The following is a 24,963-nucleotide window of genomic DNA, read 5'->3' on the forward strand; positions in this document are numbered from 1 at the left end:
ACTTTTTTAGTTCCATTATAACAAGTTTAAACTGTGTGACAATCGTTAACTCCTCAGGAAGATATACACAGATTCTCTCATGTGTATTCAGTGTAGACTTGCTGACACCTACGGACAAACTCTATAACCCTGACTGAGTTGCCCCTTTGTGATCCTTTCATCATGAGGAGAACACCCCTTTCACTTACATCAACCAACGCTAACATCTTACCTGTGCATATGCTGATTCAGTCTAGGGGCCCCGCCTGCCCTACCTGTGGATATGCCAATCCAGCCTAAGAGGCCCTCCTACCCCCTTGATAACTTGAACCTTGGTGTTACACTGCTAGACCACTAGAGAACGTTACCTTTTGTTTCTAATTTCCTTTCCTGTCTGACCAAATATCTGTAACCCCAGGTATATGAAAATACAGTTGTCCATCCCATTGTTTTGAACTGTATAACTGTCTCCCTGCCTACACTCTGGGTCAGTCTACTGCCTCAGACCTGCTCTGTGTCAGTTGGCTCACCGTATCCTGGGATACCAATAAACTTACTTTACTACAGCAAACTTGAAACTAAGGACTTGAGTGAATTTTCTTCAACACTCCCTATTGTATTTTAGAAGAGAATGAAAGAAATCTAAGTAGGAATCAAATGGAAAGTTCTTAAAGCCGTTTCCTTCCTCTGCAACATCGAAGTGTTAGAAAACAAACTAAGAGAAACCTGAATTAGTTTTGCTGATCACTAAGATTTAATCAAATGATATAAGTTTTAAAAAACACATGAAATACAACTACTCCATGTATGAGCTAATTTGATCACTCTTCAATCTGACACAACTGCTGCTGCTGTTAAAAATAATGATCTTTATAACTGTTGCAGGACTTTTTCACATCTTTATGAAATGAGTTATTAGGCTGATTAATATGTTTTGTAGATTCTCTGTTTACTACCTACTGTTCTTTATGATTCTACCACAGTATTATTAAGCTGCTATAAATACACTGCTGCTCCTGAATGAATGAAGTGTTTCATCTAAACTTTTTGTGTTGTGTTGTAACAAGTTGACTGTGCTGAACACTTTATGATATAATAGGTCTTTAGGAGGGTCTGACTGAACCACACAGCTGACTGAAAGTGAATCACTGGTTTCATCCTCAGGACAAATCAAAGTGTGGATTGAACATGGCTGCGGTCAGTGCAGGCTGTGAGATTCATACAGTGAACTAACATCATCAGAGCACTTTAAAACTGTGCACTCCTGACCTCTAGTGGCCAGAGTCAGTGCAACATGCTGTCACATGACACACCTAATACAGTACATGGTTTACAGTGATACAAAACACTGTGTTCTTTACAACTTTGTGGATCTTTTTTACTTTTGTTATACAGGCTTCACACGACTCAAAAATAGAAAATATTCAGAAAGCAGCTCATTTTGTCAGAACAGAAGAATTTACAGGCTGAGCAACTGCTTCAAAGTCCAGGACGCTGTAACTGAAAATACATCCACTGTACTGTGAATATGGTGTAAAGTAACTCTGGTGTAAAAACACAGGATTACAATGTCTACATTTTCACACAACGATGGGGCAGGGGTGGGGTTGTGTCAATGTCAATGTTTCATATTTTTAGTTTTATTGACTCTTGTGTGGATTATCACCTCTGTTTAATTATTTGTTTATTTATTCATTGTATGAACTTGATCCCAGTAATTTCTTTTTTTCACTCTGTCAATTCCAGGTTGTTTCAATATTAAATACCTGGTACACTGTAGAAGTATTAGGACATAGTAACTTTAAGTTCAATTTAGCTTTTCTATTACAGAGATTAAACATTGTCAGTGACACATGACAGTCAAAGTGGCGGCATTTCGTCCTAATTACTTTTGAGATTAGGACGGAAGAGGAGGAGCTGTGTCAGGCTGAGGCTATACAATGGATTCAGTCATGATGGCAACCTGCTGACTGACCTGCAGCAGCCTGGACTCTCTCCTGATGTTTGTCTGAGTGTAAATGTGAGTTCCTTTGTTCTTTAGACCTTGTAGTATTTTGCTTGAGATGTCATGTTAAAGTTAGAGTGTTAGTAGTTGTAACACATGGTTTATATTTTCTGTTTAGATGAAAACCAGCATCGATTCTTCTCATCCTCCATTGTCTCGACCAGCTGCCACCTGTTCATATGAACCTAAAACACTGGACTAAACCACAGCTGGTTTGGATTGGACTTCTTCTGTTGTCTCATTGTACCTGGAAAGCTGCATACCTTCATACGGTCCTTAATATCGCTTCTTAACTTTTCAAAAACCCAGCGAAGCTTATATATCTGAGGCCACGTGAAGTACTTGGATGCATGTGAGGGGAAGTGGGTGACAGGATATGTCTCACAACAGCGATGGTAAGTCCACGTCATTTCTATGTAATTTCTATCAGTTATTTGTTACAGGATAAAGAACTGAGCTCAGTATATTGTTGTAGTATCAGTGAAAACTCCTGCTGCTTCTTAATGTGTCGGTTCATGAAACTGCGCAGCTGAATATTGTTTCTTCATCGGTCACATGTGGTCTGTATGTGAGGTCTGTTGTTCAGGCCTTCCTCAGTCGCTGCAGCAGAGCTCTTCTCTATAATATATTATACAACAGTATTTAGAAAACAGTCTGAGACTGGAGCAGTCTAACTGCTCAGAAGCTTCTAAAACAGGAATATTAACAAAGAATGGTTCAGCTGAAATAAACAGGAAATCTCGATCAGAGAACAGAGGCCCCGCCCTGTTGTAGGACTATAAAGTGACTTTAGGTGTAGCTGGGTGTCTGCTTGGTGTCTGCTTGGTGTATACTAGTTTTGTTAATAATGTTTTCAAAGTAAGAGAGCAACTGTAATACTGTAAAACCGATCATAAACTTTCAGTTTCACTTTTAATTAAATTTTTATAAAATGATGCTTCAAGTTCCACTTATCATGTTCATACAATCTTGTAAAACTTGTTCTCACATACAATAACTAGTCTGAGCTGAGCTGGAAACTGACTTTAAGCAGAACAATGAACTTTAAAACCTGTGCAGAGTCCAGCACCAGATCCTCTTATCTCAACAAAGGAAAGTAAAACAAAGGCTCAAACTTCTTCAAACCTCTTCTGCATCTGTGTGTTGACTGTTTAAAACTGGACAGAAACAGCTACAGTAACCAGCAGAAATGTGCAGCTGTTAACCAGGTAACTCTTATCCACAGTAACCAGGTTACCTGATGGTCAGTGCAGTTTTTACATGATTTACTTTTTGTTTCCAGATGTTCTTCTCCTGTTTTGGACGTTAAAACTCGCCTCATCCCAGATCACAGTGAGATCTCAGTGTCTTCATAACCTGAAACCTGCCAACCTTAAGATGACTTCTAGAAGAAATCCTTTGACAGCTGCATCTTTGTTGGTAAAGTTGTTGATTCCTGAACATTACAGGAAGCTTGTATCTATCCTCCTTTTTAGTCCCATAACATCAGTAGGTATCAGGTTATCAGGTTACAGAGTTATGTGTTATGTCTTCCCTAGAACAGGCCTTTTGAACATGAGTCCATCCTGCATTTTTGAGAAGGTCCAAAGTTCTTTACTCTTATAAATGTAAATAGAGGGAAAGATGGACACACATGTTAATTGGGGTTTTAATTGGTTTTAATTTTATAGTTAATAACAAACATTTAAGTGATAAATGCACATGGAAAAAGCCTCAATACATCATATATTTTTGAATTGGCTTGTAACAATCTTACAGTGTATAATGTAGCATTTATTAACACGTGCAACAGCTTTAAAACTGATTTAAATATATTTAAACTGAAAGAAGTAGGGCTGGGCGATAACACGTTAAAGACAATTATCGCGAAATAACTTTTCCTCGATAGAAATATAAGACATGGTCGATAAAACGTAGATAGAACTCATTCATCCATGTTTTGAGAGAAAACACAAACAGCCAAAGCCAATGAGAATATCGCTGGGCCGAACCAATCAGGGGGCTGGAATATATTTACAGCCACGTCAGGTTAGGTTGACGCAAACAGCACAGAGCGTTGGAGCAGTAGCCGGCGCACGTGCTAATGTTTGGGCTACCGCAGCCGTGCACACCTCCTACTTTAGGAGTGAGATGAAAGAGAAAGTTACGACAGAAAATGTTAACGAAAACTCAAAGAAGACACCCCAACGGACACAAACCAAGGTTCAAGAGACGAGGACTTCTTTGAAAAGAAGGGTCAGAGGAATTCGGTAGTGTGGAGACACTTTGGCTAATTAAGGTCCGATAAGAAGCAGAGTAGCATGCACTGCAAATTGTGTCAAAAGCATGTTTCCACAAAGACAGTTAATACCACGAATCTTTTTTACCATCTGAAGCAGTGCCATCCTCTCGAGCACGCACAATGCAAGACTTTACAGTCCCAGACGAAGCTTTTCACTGGTCACAATTAACATTTTAGTTTTTTACATATACCTATTTTATTTATTTGAAAGACAGGTGTATAATGTTCTACAGTATATTTGTCATGTTCAACTTCTGACAGAAAAAAATAATATTTAAACCAAAATTAACCTTATGATATCTTCACATTTCACTTAGGAGTAAAAATGAACCTTTAAGCTTGACAGAAATAGTGATTTGGTTTATATCATGATATATATCGATATCGACCGATATGAAAAACATTATCGTGATAAGATGGTTTTTCATATCACCCAGCCCTAGACTGAAGATATATGATTATATATCTGTTAAAACTTTGTCTCATTCTTCACAGATACTTATGATCAGAGTCTTCAGAGGAAATACCCTGACATGTCTTCCAGCAGAGTATCAGACAGGAAATGAATGCTGTCCTATGTGTCCAGCTGGTAAGATTCAATTGAATGATAAATGAAACTGTAGTAGACATCACTGCAAGTCACTTTGACTAAACTTACCTTCAAGATTAACACATTTCCATAGATAGAAAAATACTGCATGAAATTAAATTGTTGGTTTTCTTTTCAACAGGAAATAGAGTTAAAACAGACTGCACAGAGTTCAGGAGTACTTCCTGTCTGCCATGCATAGAAGGAACCTTCATGAATCATCCCACTGGACTTAAACAATGTTTTCACTGCACAAACTGTGATGCAGGTAAATTTCTGTTGCTATCTTCTCGTTATTAGTAGAAACTTGTGACTAAACCTGATTTAAAATCAGTAATTAGTAATATTACTGCAAATACCACAATGTGAAGAGACAACTGTTTAAAGACAGCGTCACTGTGAAGATGCAGAAATTTTGATTAACTTTTAAGTAATTTAAGAGCCAAGTCTCCAATGATGGCCAAGGGCATGGTTATAATAAAATATATGCTATCAATTCATTCAGTAAAAACAAAACTACAATAAGATAATAAATCAGTATTCTACAGCAGTAGTCAACAATGCAGCAGCTTAGAGGTGCATTATGTAGCAAGGAGTGAGTACAGTACAGAGAAGTAGCAAAGTAGTAAAGGATAATGAAAAGTGACTGTCAGAGTAAATACTGGAAACAGCTCACTTGTACACACAATTATAGAGTCTTCATAAAAAACCGTGTGTGTGTGTATTGTAGTTATGGATATGAAAACAATATCCAGGCAGTAATACGATGGATGGGAGTGTAGAAACATCTCAAAGAGGGTGAAGAGAAATGGGAGGCAGCTAAAGATCATCTTTAGTTTTCACGATATCTAGTCAGAAATAAAATGCTAGTTGTTCTCTAGTAGATTAAACACAATAGAAGTTTTGTATCTCCATCTGTAATCTCTATGTGTGTTGACAGGTTCTGGTCTGAAGATGAGGAGTTCATGTACAGCAACATCAGACAGAGTTTGTGAACCACTGGAAGGATTCTTCTGTATAGACACTAGAGAGAACAACTGTGTGGCAGCAAGGAAACACACAAGATGTCAACCAGGACAATACATCAGTCAAAAAGGTTGGTTTTCTTGTTCTGACTTTAAGATCATACTGTAGGTATAATTTTATAAAAGTCTCATCTTGGAGCAGGTCAGTTGAGTCACTCAGTCAGTCCGTAACTTTTGGATGATCGACCGACTGCACTGAGTAAAAAAGCTGGTTAGTTACAAGGTGCAGTTCATGTAAAGGAACAAAAATATAAAAAAACTGTAAACGTCAGAGATGTAGATCATGATCATGTAAAGAGTTTGCTCTATACTGTGAAGATTAGGGACCAAACACACTGACATCAGTGTTGTGGACAACTGTGCTTCAAAACACAAACATTGTTTTTATCTTCATAAATTACTTTCTTGTTTTATGTCATTACTCCGTTACCCAGACAACATGGATGTTAAACTGTCTGAAGGACAAAAGTTTACATGTAGTTTACATGTAGTTTATGTAACTTCTTGAAGGTCGAGTTGTTTACTGATCATATAAGCATAAATATCTGATGCTTAAATATCTGCATGAAGCACTGAAGCTGGTTTGTTTATGAAGCTGATGTGATTTCTCCTTTATAGTGAATTAAAATCCATCTTGTTCTGCTCTTATGAGAAAAGAGCTGCACTACAACATTTCATCAGACCTCAAATATTAAAGGATTAACTGTCATGTTGGGAACTGAAACAAAGAAAACTATTATTGAATGTTTTGATTTTCAAATGTTGGATTCAAAAATCTCAAATATTTTTAAAAATCAGCTGAGTGGAAATCAGACAGTCTGATGAAATGTAGTGATGTCATATCACACTGACCCTGTCATCATATGATGTGTACACTAGTAACTACTTTCAACATGTGTATCATTTGTTCTTGTACAGGAACAGCCTCCAAAGACACTGTGTGCTCTGGCTGCAGAAATGGAACATTTTCAGATGGGACATTTACATCTTGTCAACCACACACACAGTAAGTGAAGCTTCACATCAGACATAGACACATCTGGTTTCTCACACCTGCAGTGAATTTGAAGTTTCTATACATTTATAAAGTAAAGACTTCCCTCTATCGTTGCAGATGTGAATCAGAAAATCTTCAGCTGATAAAACCAGGAACTGCTGCAAGTGATGCTGAATGTAGAGAAAGAAACAGTTTAAATGTGACAGTAATTGTGATCGGCGTTGTAGTGCCTTTTTTAGTGATTGGCTTCGTTGTAGTTCTCTTTCTTGTCTGGAAGAGAAGAAAACGTCGAGCAGGTAAGATCTGTGTGCAGTCAAAGAAAATGTTATCATGGTTTAATAGATGATGATACTTTCTGGCAAGTCATGATGTTGTTGATTAAGACGTTTTTCATGGTTTTTATTATAGCTCTAAAAAGAAATGGAAGCCCTCCCACAGAGGTATGTTTGTTACTCTCTTAGTGAAACTGTGTGTATGTAAATATGCACTGTGGTAAATGACAATACTTGGTTTATCTCAGTAATTCAATTATTTCATCTGTTCATTAATATTTCACCAAAGACAAACGACCATGGAGAAGAAGCAGAAACAACAGAAACATTAAAAACAGAAGGTAAGACAGGAGTATATTCTTCCTTACAGTCCCTCCTGACATCACTCTGTGAAGTCTGAACAACTGTCCAAGAGGTTTCTGCTTTAAGTGAATGTATTTCTCTCCTCAGTATAAGAAACAACCTGGAGATAATCAGATGTGCAGTATCAGTTCACTGCAGAGTAAATGTGCTCTAGACCCCAGTTATAATCCAGTTTAGTGCTGGCACATTGTCTTTGCAGGGTACAGAAATAAAACCACAATAAAAACTGAGCCCACCCTCTACAGAGCTGCTGGTCTACAGTCTGGATCATGATCTCACACAGATGTTACTGCGCAGAGACCAAAGTCAGCTTGGAATACAAAACTTATATTATTATAATATAGTTTGATATTATGCTTCACATTGTGTCAACCAGGACCAGGTCCGTATGACTGATTACATATTGTGAAACGTATATTGTGCATACTGAAATTACTGAAAATGCCCGGCCCTGGCGTATAGTGGAGCAAATGAAATCTGGGGTCTCCTGAAGCCTTTTAATGAGTAGGCCTAATCAAGAGATTTCAGTTTTTAATGTTAAATAAATAAAAACTAAGAATGTTTTCACTTTCATCGTTTCATCACTTTCGTCATTGTGGAGGAATTATTATCTATTTAGAATTAACTCTACAATACAAAGTATAAGTATAGTATAAACTGTGCAAAAAGAGTTGGGTTTATTAGTTAAGTATATTGTATGTTTTTTATGTATGTATGTTTGCATCTGAAACATTTGGGTGGTACCTGTCGACAGCTCTGCTTGAGACGTGAATAACTGACATTTTCGAGGAGAGGCATGAGAGGCTTCTTGTAAGAACATGTGGCCCAATCACATCATTACAAATCACATCGACAAATATCACCTGCCCATCATCTAATGAAAAGAGGAGGAAACATTGCTATTTTAGACACACCAAAGCTGAAAAATGTTCAACTGTACTGTTTGACTTCTTTCCTCATCTTGTGATGGATTAGTCACAAGAAGCAAATTTAACTTGAGATGATTAAATAGAGAGAAAGAGGAAACATATACCACTTCTTTCTTCCCCCTCAAAAAACAACAACCACAGAGGGGAAGAAAGAATGTGACAAGACTTAAACTTGCAAAACTTAAAATTGCAATAATAATATGTACAGTATATTCCACCAGCTAGTCTCTAACTCAGTCTGGTGACACTGGTGGTGAAAGCAGTTCCCTACTGCAGCTGTCAAATGCTAAAATGCTTCTATGAACTGAGGGTTCATCATTACAAGCGACACCTTATCTATCACACAGTGCTACTGCATCCATTGTTGATAGAGGAGAAGCTTTGGCAGTTTAATTCTTCAAATATGAACGTTGTCTTCAGCAGCAGCTGCAGAGATACAGCGCTGGTGAACACACAGGGGAAGACATGTACAAACCTATCACACAAGAATTAGAGAAGAATTCAAGTCATCTGAGGACAGATACAAACGTGCCCCCCACCACACACACACCCCACCACACAAATGAACATTCACACACGTTTGACACCTACTTTTGATATTATATGGAGCACATGTTTTTTGTTTGTTTGTTTTTGTTGCCAAACTGGTTTTGGAGGGGAAAATTAGCTTCTTATGTTGTAAACTACTTTTGTGGTGTTGCTGTAGCTTAGCTTGCTGCATTTCTCTGTAGCTTTCCCAACACTGCAGCATTAACCTGAATATAAGACGGTATTTTCTCTAGAAATTAGGTCTGAAAAAGGATAGGTTGTCTCATATTTGAGGACTAGAAATGCTCACAGCATCAGATATTCTTCTAAAATAAAGTACAACTGCAACACAGTCTGCTACAGAGAACTGAACTATGTTATGTTGCTAAGCTAGTCGACATGTCCTGTCTTTGTATCCTCATACAGCCCGCTAGCCCATGTATGGGCCCAGTAGATGGATCTGAACGTGTTCTGACAGAGTAAATGTTTGTCATTATATACAGGCTGTACCACGTTAGATCGGTTATAGTTTCTAAAATTCAAATATTCAGTTCATTTCGCTCTAATGTCAGCTGTGTTAATATCTAGCAGCATTGTATACCAGCAGGGCGTGGTGGATGCCTACCATTTAGATATGTAGAACTCAGATAGATTCTCTCTCCATTCCGGTTATTTGTATTCCTTCAGTCCATAAGGGTCCACAGATCATAAAAATCAAAGGGGTTCCTTATAAAAGTATTCCAGTTTATGAATATCGTCATGAGAAGTCCAAAGCAGACGACTGAGCGATTTGTATCCGCTGATCTTCCCTCACTTCTCCTCACTCTCTCTCCCTCCGTCTGCCTCTTCGGCTGTTAGCGGGTCTGCTATTGTTTGTTAGCTTTCTGGCTACAAAATGGAGGCCTCCCTGTAAAGATCCAATCAGATTTCACTTGGGGTGAACTCAAGAAGCAGGGTTTCAAAACTCCCTGACTTTATCGTGAATCGTAGTTGAAGACTTTGTTGTTTGTTAAATTTGTTGGTAAGTTTTAACAACTTGATTTAACAACAGCTCCTGATTTTACGTTGCCTCCTTCCCTTTTCACAATAGACTATGTTCATCATTATAAGGTTTAGTTAAATTTAAGATAAATTTAAAAGAAAACAGAGAGGGAGGAAAAATAACTCCATTTATTCTTCAGAGAATAACAGAATCAAACAAAATCTCATTTACAAAGTGCATTGCTTGTACTGTATATAAGGCATCACCCCCCACACCCCAAGATTATAGCATCATTTAACAGAGACCTTACTTAATAAATTGTTCCATCACATTAGTGATTCATGAGCTACATTTACTCATTTCAGTGCATCAGTTCTGTTCACTTGACTTACTTCATCTGTTCCTCCAGCTTAATGGCTTAATGACTTTCATTACATTGACAGTATGTAGTTCTTTCCATCATACAGTAGATAAACTGTACTTCTGGTTTTCAGCAGTGGTGCATTTTCTTTGATATCCTGCAAATGTAATTTACAGGATTTCCAGTAAAACTTTTGATGATACTGCAAATGTTCTCCTCTAATATAATGTGTCCTATCCACTTTACCTTGGATCAATTTGAGGGAATTAACAAAAGGGTGTAATTTTCCTAAACTGAGAGAGCAAAAGAACTAAATTAAGTGAACAGATTTCTAACTTTACAGTTTTTTTCATCTAGATACACATATTGATAGATAAATTAATGTACAATATGGTGAATACATAAAGGTACAGGTCAACAGTTGTGTAATTTTCTGGGTTTTTTACCCCAAACCTGAATCCAACATGGACGGCCCTCTTTGTGTAGTATTGCTGGTGATACTTGGCAGGTTGGACTTCATGCATCCTAAAGTTCTCATCAGTTCATGAAGTAAGCTTGTCCTGAGAAAAATCTGCACAGGTTTATCATGAAACTACCGTGCTAACACTTGCAAGACAAGATGGCTGAGGACAAACCAAGAAAAGAACTTTAATTGAGATGTTTTCTGATTTGTGCCAGTTAATGCCAAAGACGTTGCACCATTGAACTCTCTTGACCTATCGACCTTCAGCAGGACCTCCACCGGATAGTGGTCACTGACCTCCAGCGCCTGAGCAGAAACCACAGAAGAAACTTTGCAAACCTCAGCACACATGGAATTGATTCATAGAACAGAATTAGGGTTTCATTTAGGGGTTTTTACTGTTTGAATTCAGATAGTTACACATTAGCTGTGTCCCAATTCGAGAGCCACATCCTTCAGCAGCTGAATCTGAAGACTGATTGCGTCACAGCGGCACGACTAGGCTGTCCTATTTTGGAGGCTCCTTCAAATGCGGTTGTGAAATATGTCCTTCGTTTCCAGGGCAATGAAGGAGCCAGTGGGAGGATCCTAACCTATCCCAAGATTCATTGCATGCTGGTAATGAAAATAATGTAGCGGCAAACAACAGCGAGAGAAAGCCCGAGGATTACGTTTAAAAGTGCACAAGCCCTCAGTTCTCATCAGTTCAACAACTATCAATACAACTGTTAGCAAAAATCCTCCATAGGCCAGACCATCTCATTTTGGTTTGGCCTTTGTCGCCATCGTCGACCACGAAGGCCAAGCCGAAATTTGTGGACCGCGTTCTCCAGAGGATGCGGCCCATGAATTGGGACACAGCTATTGAAAGATGAAGTCTGTTACCTGATCCTCCGTGAGTTCGTATTCTGATTGGAAGTTAAATGGTTTGGCCGAAAGAGGCACAATTGCTCTGGCAAATGTTTCCCCATGCACAACAATCCTGTTATAACACACAGAATGGACAGACAAACCCAAGTACATCAACTTTAGTGAACCGTAACAAGCGAATTTGCACAGTTGACATTTACATCGGTACAAATAAATGTTTTCAATAAACTGTGTGGACTTGTAAAACCACATGGTGTATTTTCCATTTGAAACAAAAACTTGGCTCTGTTTATTAAATTTTAATTTTGACTGACAGTTACCAAGCACATCACTGAAAAACATTCGACAAGGCCTGATGTTTATCGATCAGTATTGATCATAAAGTGTGATCATAAGCATGATGCTGTGGCCAGAGCCGGGAGTACCGGTACAGAGGCTGAGCAGGGTGCTGCTGTGGGTGGGGCCATCCGCGAAAACAAGTTTTATCCACTTTAAAAAAAAAATGCCCACAGAAGAAAGCTAGTATCAGTTGAAGTGTACATTTTATTTTGAATATTTTCACTGCTTTATCTTGCTGTCAAACCGCCTTTTCCTTTTGAACCACAGCTTGTGAACCGTTGAACTAGTCCTACTTGTGCATATGAATACGGTAATTCAACGATTGAAACGATGTAGTTCCAAAGGCAAGGGCTGTTTGACGACAAGGTTAAGTGGTGAAAATATTCAAAGTAAAGCGTACACTTGTTCCTGTGGATGGCCTCCTCCCCAGCAGTGCATCACTCAGCTTCCTGCTGCTTCTCCAAAGTGGGAGCACACTGAGTTATCTGAAGCTACTGCAGGTAAAACACTGACTATAGAGAAGCACCTCACACAACCCCACATCAAACATCTATTACTATCGAATTATCCCTTTAAGGAGAGTGAGCTCACCTGTCGTAGGCGCAGGATGTGGACGATCGCACAGTGGTGTCAGTTTTATCTTCAATGAGCCAAACGAGGGACTTCTCTGTAATCAGACGCACGTTCTTCCTGTTCTTCTTAGCGAGGTAGCCACAGTCAGCGTTGAAGTCCCCAAGAAGGATCACATTCTGCTCAAACACACACACACACACAACAACAACAACAACAACAACACTCAGGGTTATGAAATCTTAACTGACTGAACTTTGAAACTGTGGTATACAGTTCTCTCACCTCAGTTTTCCACATCTTTCTCACATCTTGCAAAACATCATACAGTGCATCAAGCTCCTTAGTGGTGTTGGTTGGAGTGGTGTGCTGAGGTATGAGGACAAACTCCTTTATTGCTGAATATACAGATGGGGTGGGAGAGAGAAAGGATGCAGGTGTTAATGTCTAAACAGCACTGTGCTTTTCATTTTCTTAGGTGGAGAAACCTGAGTGTGAGAAGACTGACTTGTCCTGGGGGCTTTGAAGCGGACAACAAAAGGCTCTCTGGAGAAAGCATCAACATCTCCTGGTCGAATGTCTGGATACTGATACTGGCCAGAGACGGTCACCGTATCGGTCCTGCACACATTCAGACACACACAGTACAACCTCAATGTTACTGTCTGTACTGAAGCTGTTTCGTAACATCGTGGTGCATCCAGCTGCAAAGTGGCACGACTGTGGACACGGACAATTCAGCTCACCTGTAAACGAACACATACTGCTCCTGGTACGATTCAGACCTGCCCAGCCGCTCACTGGCCACTGCATCATACTTATGGACAGAGTCAATGCTGAATATTAAAGAGACACAGGGAAATACAACCTTTAATACTGTTCTTTGAGTCAGCTGTTTTACCATGTGCACGTGTGTGTGTGTGTGTGTGTGTGTGTGTGGGTGTGTGTGTGTGTGTGTGTGTGTGTGTGGGTGTGTGTGTGTGTGTGTGTGTGTGTGTGGGTGTGTGTGTGTGTGTGTGTGTGTGTGTGGGTGTGTGTGTGTGTGTGTGTGTGTGTGTGGGTGTGTGTGTGTGTGTGTGTGTGTGTGTGGGTGTGTGTGTGTGTGTGTGTGTGTGTGTGGGTGTGTGTGTGTGTGTGTGTGTGTGTGTGGGTGTGTGTGTGTGTGTGTGTGTGTGTGTGGGTGTGTGTGTGTGTGTGTGTGTGTGTGTGGGTGTGTGTGTGTGTGTGTGTGTGTGTGTGAGAGAGAGAGAGAGTGAGATTAATCACCTGTTAAGTTGTATAAGCAGCTCCGGTAAAGCTTTCCCTTTACTGTCTCTGACTTCCTGAAGCAAACACACATCACAGCGAGTGATGATCTGGAACAACAGATAGAGAATGAAAAGGTGATTTGAAATGAAACAGAAAAAATGTGAAAACATCTTGAGCTTGTGTTATTCACAGACCTTATTTCAGTCATCTAACCAAAACTCCATTCAAAACACCAATAGACTTCAGGACAAGGGAACCACAGGTGCTAAAATGCTAATTTCTTTCCAGGTTTGCGGCACTCTGTACAGCCTTGCTTTCAGTTTGTCCCAGGGGGGTCACTTACGGTATTTCTTTGCACATACCAAATGATTACACAGAATGTGAGGGCTGATATGTTTGATGTTGTTGATGTTCGAGACAGAGGTCAAATAAAGTATCTGTCTTTTTCCTACTTTGGTGAGAGTCTCCATGACATCGGTCTTCTTGGACTTTGAATCCCCAAAGTGTTGGAGGTTGAAGGCACACACTCTAAAGTCCGAGCCCCCTTGAACACCCCTCACACCCATGAGGAAGGAGAGTAGGAGGAGGGAAGACGACCTCATGGCTCAGAGACAAGAGACAGTCACCTCTGGGGGCAAAGACAATAACAGTCAAGTTTTAATCAGTTTCAGTAAATCCAAAAAACTGCAGAAGCAGCCGTGACTGTGAATACACACTCTGTTTACACTCAGTACTACTGCAGTTTGCATAATGCATACAATCATAGATGAAAGGTGTATTGTGTATTGTTCTGTACCCCCCCCCCTTCTCTGTGGGTGTGTCTACCTCTCCTGGCTCCTGGCACACCTCCACACCTGACAGCAATCTACTGATCGGCTCACCCTTCACTCGTCGCCAGATTGTTCAGCCTGTTTCAGAGGTACCAACTCTCTACGCCTCCTTGTATCTATTTGAGTTATCTCTTTTGTTTTCTCTTTCTCGGGTTTTCTCCTGTGCTTCAGTGATCCCTTTTACCTTACCTGTCCACCCTTTTCCTAATCAACACTCAACTAAGTCCTGTGTTTGGATCTGGGTCCAAAATTTACCTAACTGTCACAAAATACTTAAATTGGCAGCAAGGCTCTGTCCAGCTCTCTTAATACATCCATGGTGCCCACACACTCCTGTCTGAGGGGTCAGCCCTGTCTTTGTGGTCAAATCAGGCAACCATGATTAGTGGAAACATTAACTTAAGAGTAAAATCAACTCAGTGTTAAATTTAGCTTATTTAGCTTTGCTTTTTTTTAACTAGCAAGAATACAAGAGCTTTAAAAGAATCACACGATAAACCAACGAAACCCTTGCGGCTACATAAAGTCCACGTGGTGCAACAAAGAAAGCCAGAAGATCAATGAGATAACATTTGGTTTTGTTTGTGAAGTGTAGACCTCGACCCTGCCTCTGTAAGCTCTGCTCTCAGTCCTCTCGGCCTCTTGTCTGATCCTCCTGTTTGACACAGTATTCACAGAGGAGCTTCCTGTTCCTGTTCTTAAGCGTTGTTGATGATTTCCCCAAACAGACACAGTTCTCATGAGCTCCGTCTGGAGGGCCAACAGATGTTCTTATTATGTGTTAATTTGACATTTGGGGAAAATACATTATATTGCCTTCTTGTTGAGTTAGATAAGAAGGTCAGAGGTCAGTACCACTTTCATATCTGGGTGTAAAGTATGGTGCTTGAGCCTGGGAGTGATTAGTTTAGCTTATCTACCAGGGGTAACCAGCTAGTTTGACTTTACCCAAAGTTCAAAAATACTAGCACCTGAAAAAGCTAGCTAACACAACATATCTTGTCTGCTGCACTGGTGTTGTTTTTGGATCACTTGATACAGGCACAGCTGTTTGTAAGTCCTAAAAATAGCATTACGAGTCATGTGACTATTGTGAAAGTTTTGTATAATTTATTTTTCATTTTGATAGGACTGTCATGAGAAGACAAAAAAAAATATTTTGAGTTATTTTTAAATGTTATTTTAATGGTCATGTTTTATTCATTAGTCTTTAGAATCAGCTTAAAGTAAACACAACTGTCACAATAAAAGCCCACGACTGCTGCCTCTGGTCTGTACTTGTATTATCCCACCACACAGACACTCAGACATGAGATCCTTTCATGCGCAGTCACAAAGTCTCAATCACACATTAACATGAAAATGGAGACGGTGGCAGATGCTGCTCTGCTCATATTCAGAGTTGCGTAACGCAAACATGACGTCATATATATGTATATATATACGTATACATGGGAAATTCATCTTTCAGCTGTGGGTTTTACAGTTTCTTGTGGCAAGGTTATTCAACCAAACATTATCTATCTCTTATTAACAACACAACTATATTAATAACCGTTACTATGCTTCCTGTATATACTGTCCCTTTGAAGCAGAGGACTTATGACTTCTACAAACCCTCCGTCAAAAAACACACACACATACACAGACACACTGACATACAGACATCTCAGGTTACAAGTCACATTCCCCAGTAAGAGTTATATCCTTGTCTCAGTCTTTAAAAGAATAAAGGTAAGTCAAACTGAAGCAACAGTAACTTACCAGCTTGTTAGTTGTTCGACTCGCAAGGTTAGTTTGTTTCTTGCCGCCTCCTCTCCTGTGAAACCTGAAGCTGAACCAGCCATGTTTCCTGTGGGAGGGACTTCCCTGTCTAACTGCAGGAGTCAGAGGAAACGGTGAGAGAGTCAGAATATCACTTTTCACTTCACTTGCTCTGTGTAAACAACAAAATAAACCAACTGTGCTGCATCCAGTCTGAAATAAGTTAAGAAAAACAGCTGTCACAAGTAGATAACACTCAGTTATTAGGTGAATTAGAGGTCAACAGTCTTTCAAAATGACAGACAATAAACAATATTATAGTTGAGAAATTTTACATTTTAATATTTCCTTGTTTCTCTATTAACTCTTTTTTCCTCAACCCCAAAGTCTCACATCAGTGTGAAAGTGAAATCGCAAGTTAAAGAAAGTGTCACTCAGTGTGTTACCAGGTAGAAAGCTGTCTTTCAAACAGTTTTTAAACTGAGCAATGCAGTTACAGGTTTGTAGTGAACAGTATTTTAGTTTTTGTGTAACTTTGCACCTGGTTTGTTCTTCTCTCCACCAAAGGTGCAGTTCTGAGTCATGGGCGTGAAGAAGAGGCGAGAGGAGGCGAGAGGAGGAAGAGAAACAGGGTGGTGTCTCCAAGTTTAATCTCTTAGTTATATGGTTCCTCTTATTGCAGGAAGAAATGCTCAGATATCATGTTTAATATTGCTGATTTTTTTTTACATTAAATTGCTCATTTCCAACTCTTAATTCACAAAGTACCATGTTATTTTTGTTTTTATCTGTACTAGAGTCTTTTTATTACAGAAATAGCTAAATACTAGTGTATTTAATGTATTTATATTTTATGTAATGTATGTTGTCCCCTTATGATTCATGTTTAAGATGCAAACTTCCTGTTAGATTATCAACAAACTGTTATAAAACCCCAATGACAGAAATGAACTAGTCTTATTTGGGCTTTGGGAGATGTGTCAAAAGTTCTCAAGTCAAAGTCAGCATCAAACACAGATATGGAGGATATGAAAATCCTTTGTTTTTAAACCAGATTTTACAGCTGATGTCCCCGAGACTTCAAACAGATGTGATGTGGTAATTCGTCTGCAGCAGATTTCTGAATCATCACAAACTGGTGTTTATCAGTTCTCATCATTAAGTATCAAGCTGATAAAACATCAAGTCTGGTTTGTGATTCTGGTTTCCATGAACACAAACAGAAAATGAGGGTTAAAGCGATCTTTAAAGGATACATTTCATTTTCTTTTAAAAGCAGCCAAAGATCTAGCAGTGATCTGTAAGATGAACCAGAGCAACAATACACAAAATACACCAGCTGAGGGCGCCAAAGTCAAGATGAAGCAAACTTTAGAGGTTGTTTAGGCTTTTATTGTTGTTACAGTTGTTCTTTAATCTTTAGGTAAAGTTTTTATTTTATTTTCTACCCTAAAGCGAACCATGAACCACCGAGTGCTTGAGGAGTGACGAGCTGAACTGTTGTGGTGAGCGGGAACTTTCCACTGGATGCGTCCTCCCAGGCAGATGAAAGGAGGCAGCTGGCGACACAGCGGTTTACATGTCAACAGTGGGGTCAGCCGTCAAAGGGACAGACTTCCTAGGAACACAACTGCTGAGCCGACAAGTCTAGGTGAGGGGAAGTCTGGAGCAGAGACTCCTCTCTTCGTCATCGTGTTGCATTTACTTCTTTGTGTTAACAGGCAACCATCAAAACAAATCTGATCAAACCACATCCATGTGGTTTTGAAGCAGATCAGCTGAGACTTAACGGAGAATAAAACACCCAAGGATGTTTTTAAACTTAGACTTATTACATTGGTATTTAACATTATAGAAAAATACATGATGTGACATTTTAAGGGGATGAACCTCATTGTACCCTCATCCAGTGTATTTGAACGGTTCATATATTCTTTTTTAAAACAAGTTTTAAACCAAACTGACCAGCAGCAGCTGGACCTTTAAGGCTGAGATGGAAATCATGTCATACCTGTTTTACACAAGTAGCCTCCATTTAATGCGTTATGCATTTTTTGAGTTTTAAAACCTTTGTGCTCACTGGTCAACTTTTGCTTTCAGTTTAATATTTGAAAAAAATGCAATTACCTGAAAAAGGACTAAGCCCCTGTGGTACAAACAGACCATGAAGTCTGAGGGCTAAAATACCAACTATAACCATCTGTTTCAGTATCCATTTAACAACTTGAGCTTTTTATTTCTATGATCTGACCACTATACAGTTTCTACTCTTCTGATGCAGCATGGCTGAAAGCAGACTCATGTCATCTGTAGTTTGCTGCAGTGTTGTTCACGGATTTGAGTTCAGATGTTTTCCAATTATCTATTTGGTTAATATGATGCAGAACTGATAATATCTCTTAAATGGCAAAGGCTAACATGGATCACTCTAGTAATGTTATGCTAACAAAGCCTGATATCATTTAATTGAATGTTTGCAGCGTCTTATCCATCTGCTGTTTGATAGTTAAGACATTAATAAGTGCAGTTTGTGTAATTTTATGCAAGTTTGTGGCGAAACCCTTACCTGCACTCTACCTACAAAGTACTAGAAAAAAACGGTCATAAAACTGTTCCGAGACAGACTGTATCAGACACTGAATAAGTTGCCTGAAATCCTGTGAAATAAAGTCAAAATCAAAGCCGTCACTTTTGTAATCAAACCCACTTTTATTGTTTGTGTGTTTCAGAGCCTAGATAGCGTGAAGGGCCTTCCAGCGGGACAGAGGGCCGTTGCTGGGGATGTACTTCACCCCACAGCCGTCAGGGATCAGACGCTTCTCAGCCATCATGTCATCGAAGTCGCAGGCGTTGAACTTGGTGAAGCCATACTTCTTGGAGATGTGGATCTGAGGGTGACAATGATAGAAGTCAATTCAGGCGCAAAAAGCTTGAATAGTGTTACGAAAAAAAAAAAAACACATCTGTAAATGGCTGAATTTACAGATGTGTTAAAGGTTTTGTCTCAGTGGTCCCTTAAAGCACTCAGCACCTCCCAGCTGAGGACATACACAACCAAAGAGTCACTGTCTGCAACCATTGCACACTGGAACCGCACTGCAGCAGGACCAGTCGGCTTAATAAGCTGCAGAGCTGTGCTATCTAAGTGTGTAAGAGTGTTGAGACTGGTGCTGTGCTCTTTTACCTTCTGGCGTCCAGGGAACTTGAACTTGGCTCTGCGCAGAGCCTCGACCACGTGCTCCTTGTTCTGGGCCTTGGTGCGCACAGACATGATCACCTGACCAATGTGCACACGGGCCACGGTGCCCTGGGGTTTACCAAAAGCACCGCGCATTCCAGTCTGGAGCCTGAGAAACAAGATGCAGACAAGAAGACATGAAGCTCGACCAGACCGTATTCAAATCATCTGGATTTGGTTCAAACAGTTTCAGGAACACAAACACTTCAGTCATTTAAACAACCCAGTACAACAACTCCTTAAAATCCCTCTCGGCAAAAACCATCATCATACAGACAACGGACTCACCTATCAGCTCCAGCACAGGATAACATTTTGTTGATACGGATGACGTGGAAGGGATGCAGCCGCATGCGGATGTGGAAACCATCCTTACCGCAGGTCTTCACCATGTACTTGTTAGCACAGATACGGGCAGCCTCCAGAGCTACACACAATCAGAAGTGAAACATTAGTGCCTCAACTTCAGCTTGGATGGACAGAATTTAAAGGACAATTTCAACATTTGTGGATGATTCATTTTTATGTTTCACATTTCCACAACACTCATTTTATGTGCTGCTATTTTTTTTTATGGGTGATTTCTTGACCAGATTTCTCAGCTCTCAGTACTCATGCATTAACAGCTATATGTCTGGTCATGGCTCCCTGACTTCTCACCTTCTGAAGACAGCTGCTCGTACTCATCAGAGACCATGTGGCCGCACAGGGGGAACTCATCTACCTTAGCCTTCTTCCTGCCCAAGTCGAAGATCCTGATCTTGGGATCTACATTCAAGGAAATGAAGAAATTAACAGAAAAGAATTAACCGCTGATGAATACTCCTTTAGGATTACATAATACAGATTGATTGATACAGACTGAATAATTGAGTGTGTTAATTAGGAGGATTACTTATCAAATCTCTGCTACATTGGTTAAATCAGACACATTCACACAGGGGGAGGCAGTGGACTATCGATTATCATTCAATGGATCAACAACATTTTTTTGTCTCAGTGGTCCCTTAAAGCACTCAGCACCTCCCAGCTGAGGACATACACAACCAAAGAGTCACTGTCTGCAACCATTGCACACCAGAAACACACTGGAGTAGAACTGGTCGGCTTAATAAGCTGCAGGATCATCAACAGCATGAATACTGTCAATTACTCTTGAGGTAAAAAAACAAACAAACAGTGCAAACAGGTAGCTGGCAGCTACAAAAAGACAAGACTTTGGAAGCTTACAACTATATTTAGTAACTTTACTGCTAAACCGGCTGCTGCACTGACCACTCCAACTATCTATCTACATTATCGGGACAACACTGATGCTGATTAAAGAGCAGGAACAGCTTACCAGGCACACCCCTGCAGAAGCGGGACTTGGGGTAGGGCTTGTTCTTGCAGTAGCGGTAGCTGTGGGAGACACACAAAAGTTAAATTGAATCAATTTAACCATACAAAGCACAGAGTCACCTTTGCTGCTGCTGTAATACTTTCTGAAGGATTGAGACTTTTCGTACCATCAACAAATCCCATTAAAAAGAACAAAATTAACAATGTGTCAGTCTGACCTTGCCCTGTCTGTAGCCCAAAACCCAGCCAGTCCAACAGGTAAACAGGTCACACATACAGCTGGACACTACAGTTTTAAACCAACATTACTCAAACAGAAGGAAACAATACATTTGTTGGGGGCTATTTTCACTGTTGGATTTGCCTACAGTTGGTGCTCTGGTGAGTATTTGTGGCCCTGTTCAGACATGGCATTAACATACAGGTGAACATCACTTCACACCTGGTATTAAAATGTGTGTCACATGACAACTTGTCATCAGATCTCACTTCTCTGCTTTTTATGCAAATAAACACACATATGCGTTGTTTTAGTCAATCCCACTTCACAGAGAAGTTCGTTGTCTGTTGTGTATCACACCTGAAAACGTACATCACATAACCATTGAGTTACTTTGGGCATGCGCGTGATGATGTTAAGGAAGCAGATTGTCTACTCTGCAGTTGATTAGTTGAAGAAAATACTACGCACGAGAACAGTAAAGACAGTTGTCGAAACACCGGGGACAGATGCTAATGCCAGGTCTGAACAGTGTGACTCACTTAAGTGTCGGAATAGTTTTTAGACAACAGTGGAGCTCTATGGCACAAAGTAGTCAAATATACCAGCCTTTGACTCCACAGGCAATACTCATTAGTAGGGTCAGTTCATTAGCTAGTACAAATTTGTTCTTTAACTACAATATGAAGGAAGCTGTAGAGACCCCTAATGATAATGAGGTGATTGGTCACAGGTGTGTAACCGTCGCCAACCGCTACAAAATGTTACAGAAGCGCATTTAAACCAAAACCAGGCACGACACGTGGAGCTTGAAGAACAGAGATATGAGGTCTTCAAGGTAAAGTTAAAAGTTGGTGATGGCGTGCTAGCGGGAGCACTATGCTAGCTGCCAATAGCTCAACCAGCTAGCGTCTTGTATCAGTGACATGACATTACGACAGTCTCGAAAAAGAGAGGCATTCAGTGCAGCTAACATTAATAGTTAGCAGCAAGAGCACGCTGTTTTAACGATACACTACACAGGCCGTGAGCCAGAAGGCCTGCCGGCATGCCAGCACTGTGCACATGGTGCGAATCAGAGCCGCTGCCATTTTCCTCCGAGCTCGACTGATCCGGCCCTGTTCACAAACGATGAAGCAGAAGACTTACCAGCGGGCTGGTCGGCGGCCCATGGTTGCGATCTGTAAATTAACAAATACAATGTGTTACTTTGTGGAATCGGGGTTTAAGATTTCAAATGAAGAACTTTAAATCTAACTATTTTATGGAGAGCCGAAGAAAACGCGCTGTGACCACGCACTCACCTAATGGAGGAAAGAAAGAGGAGGCGACTTCCGTTTCGTCATATGGACGAGGCTGTCTGAGAGAACTATATTTCATATTTATTAACACATTAGTTTTGTTTCAGCGTGATGTTAGCGTGATTTAAACGCGTCAACATAGAAAAATTACTTAAATATATGGTCGCAAAAATTCATTTGATTGCAGTTTATATGGTTCAAGGGAATTCTGGGAAATGTCGTTCTATATACGATTAGCGGCAACCTCCGGGGCCGAAAAACGAAGCCGAGACGGAAGTGCAGAAAACTGCAGTTCCTCGAATGTCCACTTGAGGCTGCCTCCCCATTGACTCCCATGTTAAAATGCTCAACTTTACAGCAGAAATAAACATGTTTAAAGCCTGGTACAAAAAACTGTTTTGGTCTCTATTAAAGCCTAAAGAAGGAAAATAACTGTTTTTGGCCACAAAGAAGAAAGATTAAAAGTCAGTGCTCATGATGATTCTATGACACAAAAATATAGGCTATAAAACAAGCCAGAAATCTTGGTGTAGTTATAGACTTGGACCTTAAGTTCAGTAAAGACAATTACAAAATCAGCCTGTCACCATCTCAAAAACATTTCAAGAATTAAATAATTTCTGTCTTGATACAGGAAAAAAATGCATTTTCATGCATTTATTTTCAGCAGGCTTGACTATTGTAATGATATCTTCACAGGTCTTAGTAAAAAAAAAAAAAAAAAAAATCAACCAGACAGCTGCAGCTCATCCAGAAAGCTGCTGCCAGAGAGTGGAGTACATCACACCGGCCCTTAAATCACTGCACTGGCTTCCTGTGAGTCAAAGGATAGATTTTAAAATCCTACTTGTCTATAAAGCACCTAATGGTCTTGAGCCCAAATACATCTCCGATCTACTTGTACGATATGAAGAAATTGTACAGGGAGTTCATTTTTTATAAAACTCACCATTTAAATTTAATTAAGGCTTAAAGTTATGTATAATTGAGGGCAAGCTGCTTTGAGTGACAGGTGGGTGAGTACTTGCCACAAACCGGCATGAACAGAAGTCTCGGCTCCACACACGCACCACCTCTTTGCCCATTTTTGTATTCTTACTGTGAAATGACAAAATGTCTCTTGTGTAAAAGAAAAAAAAAAAAAAAAAAAAAAAAAAAAAAAAAAGCATATCATCTAAAGCAGAGCATTTTTCTTCATGTACTCTTCAAGGCAGACCTGACATGTCACAACAGGAAAGCCACAGGTGTAATCAATTAAATCAATGATCTCTCCCTTTCCGGCTGTCGCAGGTCACTAATGAAAACAAACATGTAACATTATGAACCCGTCAAGTTATTTACATAGTGAGGGGAAGAAAAGCTGAAGCCCTTCAGCAGCTCACAGGGTTCTCCGTTTCAGTAAAGCTAGACCAGCATTACCTCCACCGTCAGACTGGGAAAATACTTCAGCCTTGGACTGATCCGCTGGGACGACGGTCGCACGAATGACACTGACGGAGCCGGTGAGAATTTTTAAAACTCTATGGATGTTTTGACAGGCAATTGGCCGCTCTGTATTTGAGCCAGTAGTCCCCATGACCAGTACACCTGTGCTCTGGTCTTATCTCTTTCTTTGTCAGAGGCTTTTTTAGATGTTTCACTTTTTGAGGAAATACAGTAGTTGAAAACTGTTGTGGATCCCAGACAGAGGCTGTGCGCTGAACTAACGTGAAGGAAATGTGTGACAAGCTGAATGTCATTCCATCCCTTATTATCATGCCTAACTTTATAGATAAAGTGGTGATGACGTGTAGGAGCTAGTTAGTTTGTTTGTTGGGTTTTCTATTATTAATTCATTTGTTCTGAGTTTGGATTATTTTAATTCATTTGTTTTATTTTTTCAACAGTTTGTTTATATTATTTGTATGTTTAGCATATAGGCTCACTAGTATTTTGTTTATTCCGGTAACACTATGGGTGCTTGAGGTTATTTAGGAAGGTAGACAGGTTTAGGACCAGCATGCACCTGGATGGGCATGTGTTTCTTTTTGTTTTTTTAACCAGAGCAGGAAATATGATCCTTCTGTTCTTCCTTTTGCTTGCTAAATCAAAAGAAAGATAACGCAGTGTTTTTGTTTGAACAATGGATTCTTTTGCCTGTTTAATCCACATCATGGTGCATCAGTGGCCTTTTGATTTTTAAGTTGGATTTACATTTGTTTGAAGACAAATAGCCACTAATTCATGCTTTGATGCTTTCAATTCCTTAGATATGGCAATGTAGTGTTTTAAGCAGACCGGATGCAGCAGATGAAAGACTTGAGACTTGAAGTTGCCAAAAATGACCTGTGAGCATCTCTGCTCAGTCCTGCATAAACACAGGAACCTGGCCCTCACCTTCACTGCATCACTCATCTTCACTTTGTCGTGCCAGAAGCTGCACGCGCATATGCAAAAACGCAAAAGCCTGTTAAAGCTGTATCGTCCAT

General features: G+C 39.9%; 3 protein-coding genes across 5 annotated transcripts in view; 1 reads left to right on the plus strand and 2 right to left on the minus strand.

The window, feature by feature from the left end:
* LOC111236981 (tumor necrosis factor receptor superfamily member 14-like) overlaps nucleotides 1-13,173 on the plus strand; it is a 20,746-nt gene extending 7,573 nt beyond the window's left edge. The window contains exons 1-10 of one of the 3 annotated variants that reach the window (XM_022765905.1): nucleotides 1,914-1,999; nucleotides 2,103-2,379; nucleotides 3,267-3,403; nucleotides 4,761-4,854; nucleotides 4,997-5,122; nucleotides 5,795-5,950; nucleotides 6,798-6,885; nucleotides 6,994-7,172; nucleotides 7,285-7,316; nucleotides 13,032-13,173. In XM_022765905.1, the coding sequence (XP_022621626.1) occupies nucleotides 2,361-2,379; nucleotides 3,267-3,403; nucleotides 4,761-4,854; nucleotides 4,997-5,122; nucleotides 5,795-5,950; nucleotides 6,798-6,885; nucleotides 6,994-7,172; nucleotides 7,285-7,316; nucleotides 13,032-13,079 (879 nt within the window). In that variant the 5' untranslated portion in view covers nucleotides 1,914-1,999; nucleotides 2,103-2,360 and the 3' untranslated portion in view covers nucleotides 13,080-13,173. Of the gene's footprint in view, nucleotides 1-1,913; nucleotides 2,000-2,102; nucleotides 2,380-3,047; nucleotides 3,193-3,266; nucleotides 3,404-4,760; nucleotides 4,855-4,996; nucleotides 5,123-5,794; nucleotides 5,951-6,797; nucleotides 6,886-6,993; nucleotides 7,173-7,284; nucleotides 7,317-13,031 lie in introns of those variants that run through there. The other 2 variants (XM_022765906.1, XM_022765907.1) reach the window with 2 other exon arrangements.
* Nucleotides 10,124-16,487, minus strand: LOC111236980 (deoxyribonuclease gamma-like). Its single transcript, XM_022765904.1, has 9 exons — nucleotides 16,396-16,487; nucleotides 14,254-14,429; nucleotides 13,820-13,908; nucleotides 13,300-13,389; nucleotides 13,062-13,174; nucleotides 12,839-12,951; nucleotides 12,575-12,732; nucleotides 11,660-11,756; nucleotides 10,124-11,080 (listed from the first exon to the last, which is right to left on the minus strand). The coding sequence occupies exons 2-9, from the start codon at nucleotides 14,401-14,403 to the stop codon at nucleotides 10,904-10,906; spliced, it is 987 nt and encodes a 328-aa protein (XP_022621625.1). The 5' UTR covers nucleotides 14,404-14,429; nucleotides 16,396-16,487; the 3' UTR covers nucleotides 10,124-10,903.
* A 2,593-nt stretch (nucleotides 16,488-19,080) lies between these two features.
* On the minus strand, nucleotides 19,081-22,443 carry rpl10 (ribosomal protein L10). Its single transcript, XM_022765962.1, has 6 exons — nucleotides 22,344-22,443; nucleotides 20,976-21,034; nucleotides 20,294-20,401; nucleotides 19,922-20,060; nucleotides 19,580-19,742; nucleotides 19,081-19,283 (listed from the first exon to the last, which is right to left on the minus strand). Exons 1-6 carry the CDS (start codon nucleotides 22,364-22,366, stop codon nucleotides 19,128-19,130), a joined length of 648 nt encoding a protein of 215 aa, XP_022621683.1. The 5' UTR covers nucleotides 22,367-22,443; the 3' UTR covers nucleotides 19,081-19,127.
* Between the last annotated feature and the right edge of the window lie 2,520 nt (nucleotides 22,444-24,963).

Source organism: Seriola dumerili, unplaced genomic scaffold, assembly GCF_002260705.1.
Source record: "Seriola dumerili isolate Sdu_G_001 unplaced genomic scaffold, Sdu_1.0 BDQW01000800.1, whole genome shotgun sequence".
NCBI lineage: Eukaryota > Metazoa > Chordata > Actinopteri > Carangiformes > Carangidae > Seriola > Seriola dumerili.

What these genes read in the sequence shown, in the direction of transcription:
- LOC111236980 (XM_022765904.1), bottom strand. Translation starts at nt 14,403, where the DNA reads ATGAGGTCGTCTTCCCTCCTCCTACTCTCCTTCCTCATGGGTGTGAGG. An exon ending in CAGTATGTGTTCGTTTACAG is followed by an intron (nt 13,175 to 13,299) that starts GTGAGCTGAATT and finishes GAATGTGTGCAG; the next exon opens with GACCGATACGGTGACCGTCT. An exon ending in ACATCCTGCGCCTACGACAG is followed by an intron (nt 11,757 to 12,574) that starts GTGAGCTCACTC and finishes GTGTTATAACAG; the next exon opens with GATTGTTGTGCATGGGGAAA.
- rpl10 (XM_022765962.1), bottom strand. Translation starts at nt 22,366, where the DNA reads ATGGGCCGCCGACCAGCCCGCTG. An exon ending in GGCCGCCGACCAGCCCGCTG is followed by an intron (nt 21,035 to 22,343) that starts GTAAGTCTTCTG and finishes TGTCTCCCACAG; the next exon opens with CTACCGCTACTGCAAGAACA. An exon ending in CGAGCAGCTGTCTTCAGAAG is followed by an intron (nt 20,061 to 20,293) that starts GTGAGAAGTCAG and finishes GATTGTGTGTAG; the next exon opens with CTCTGGAGGCTGCCCGTATC.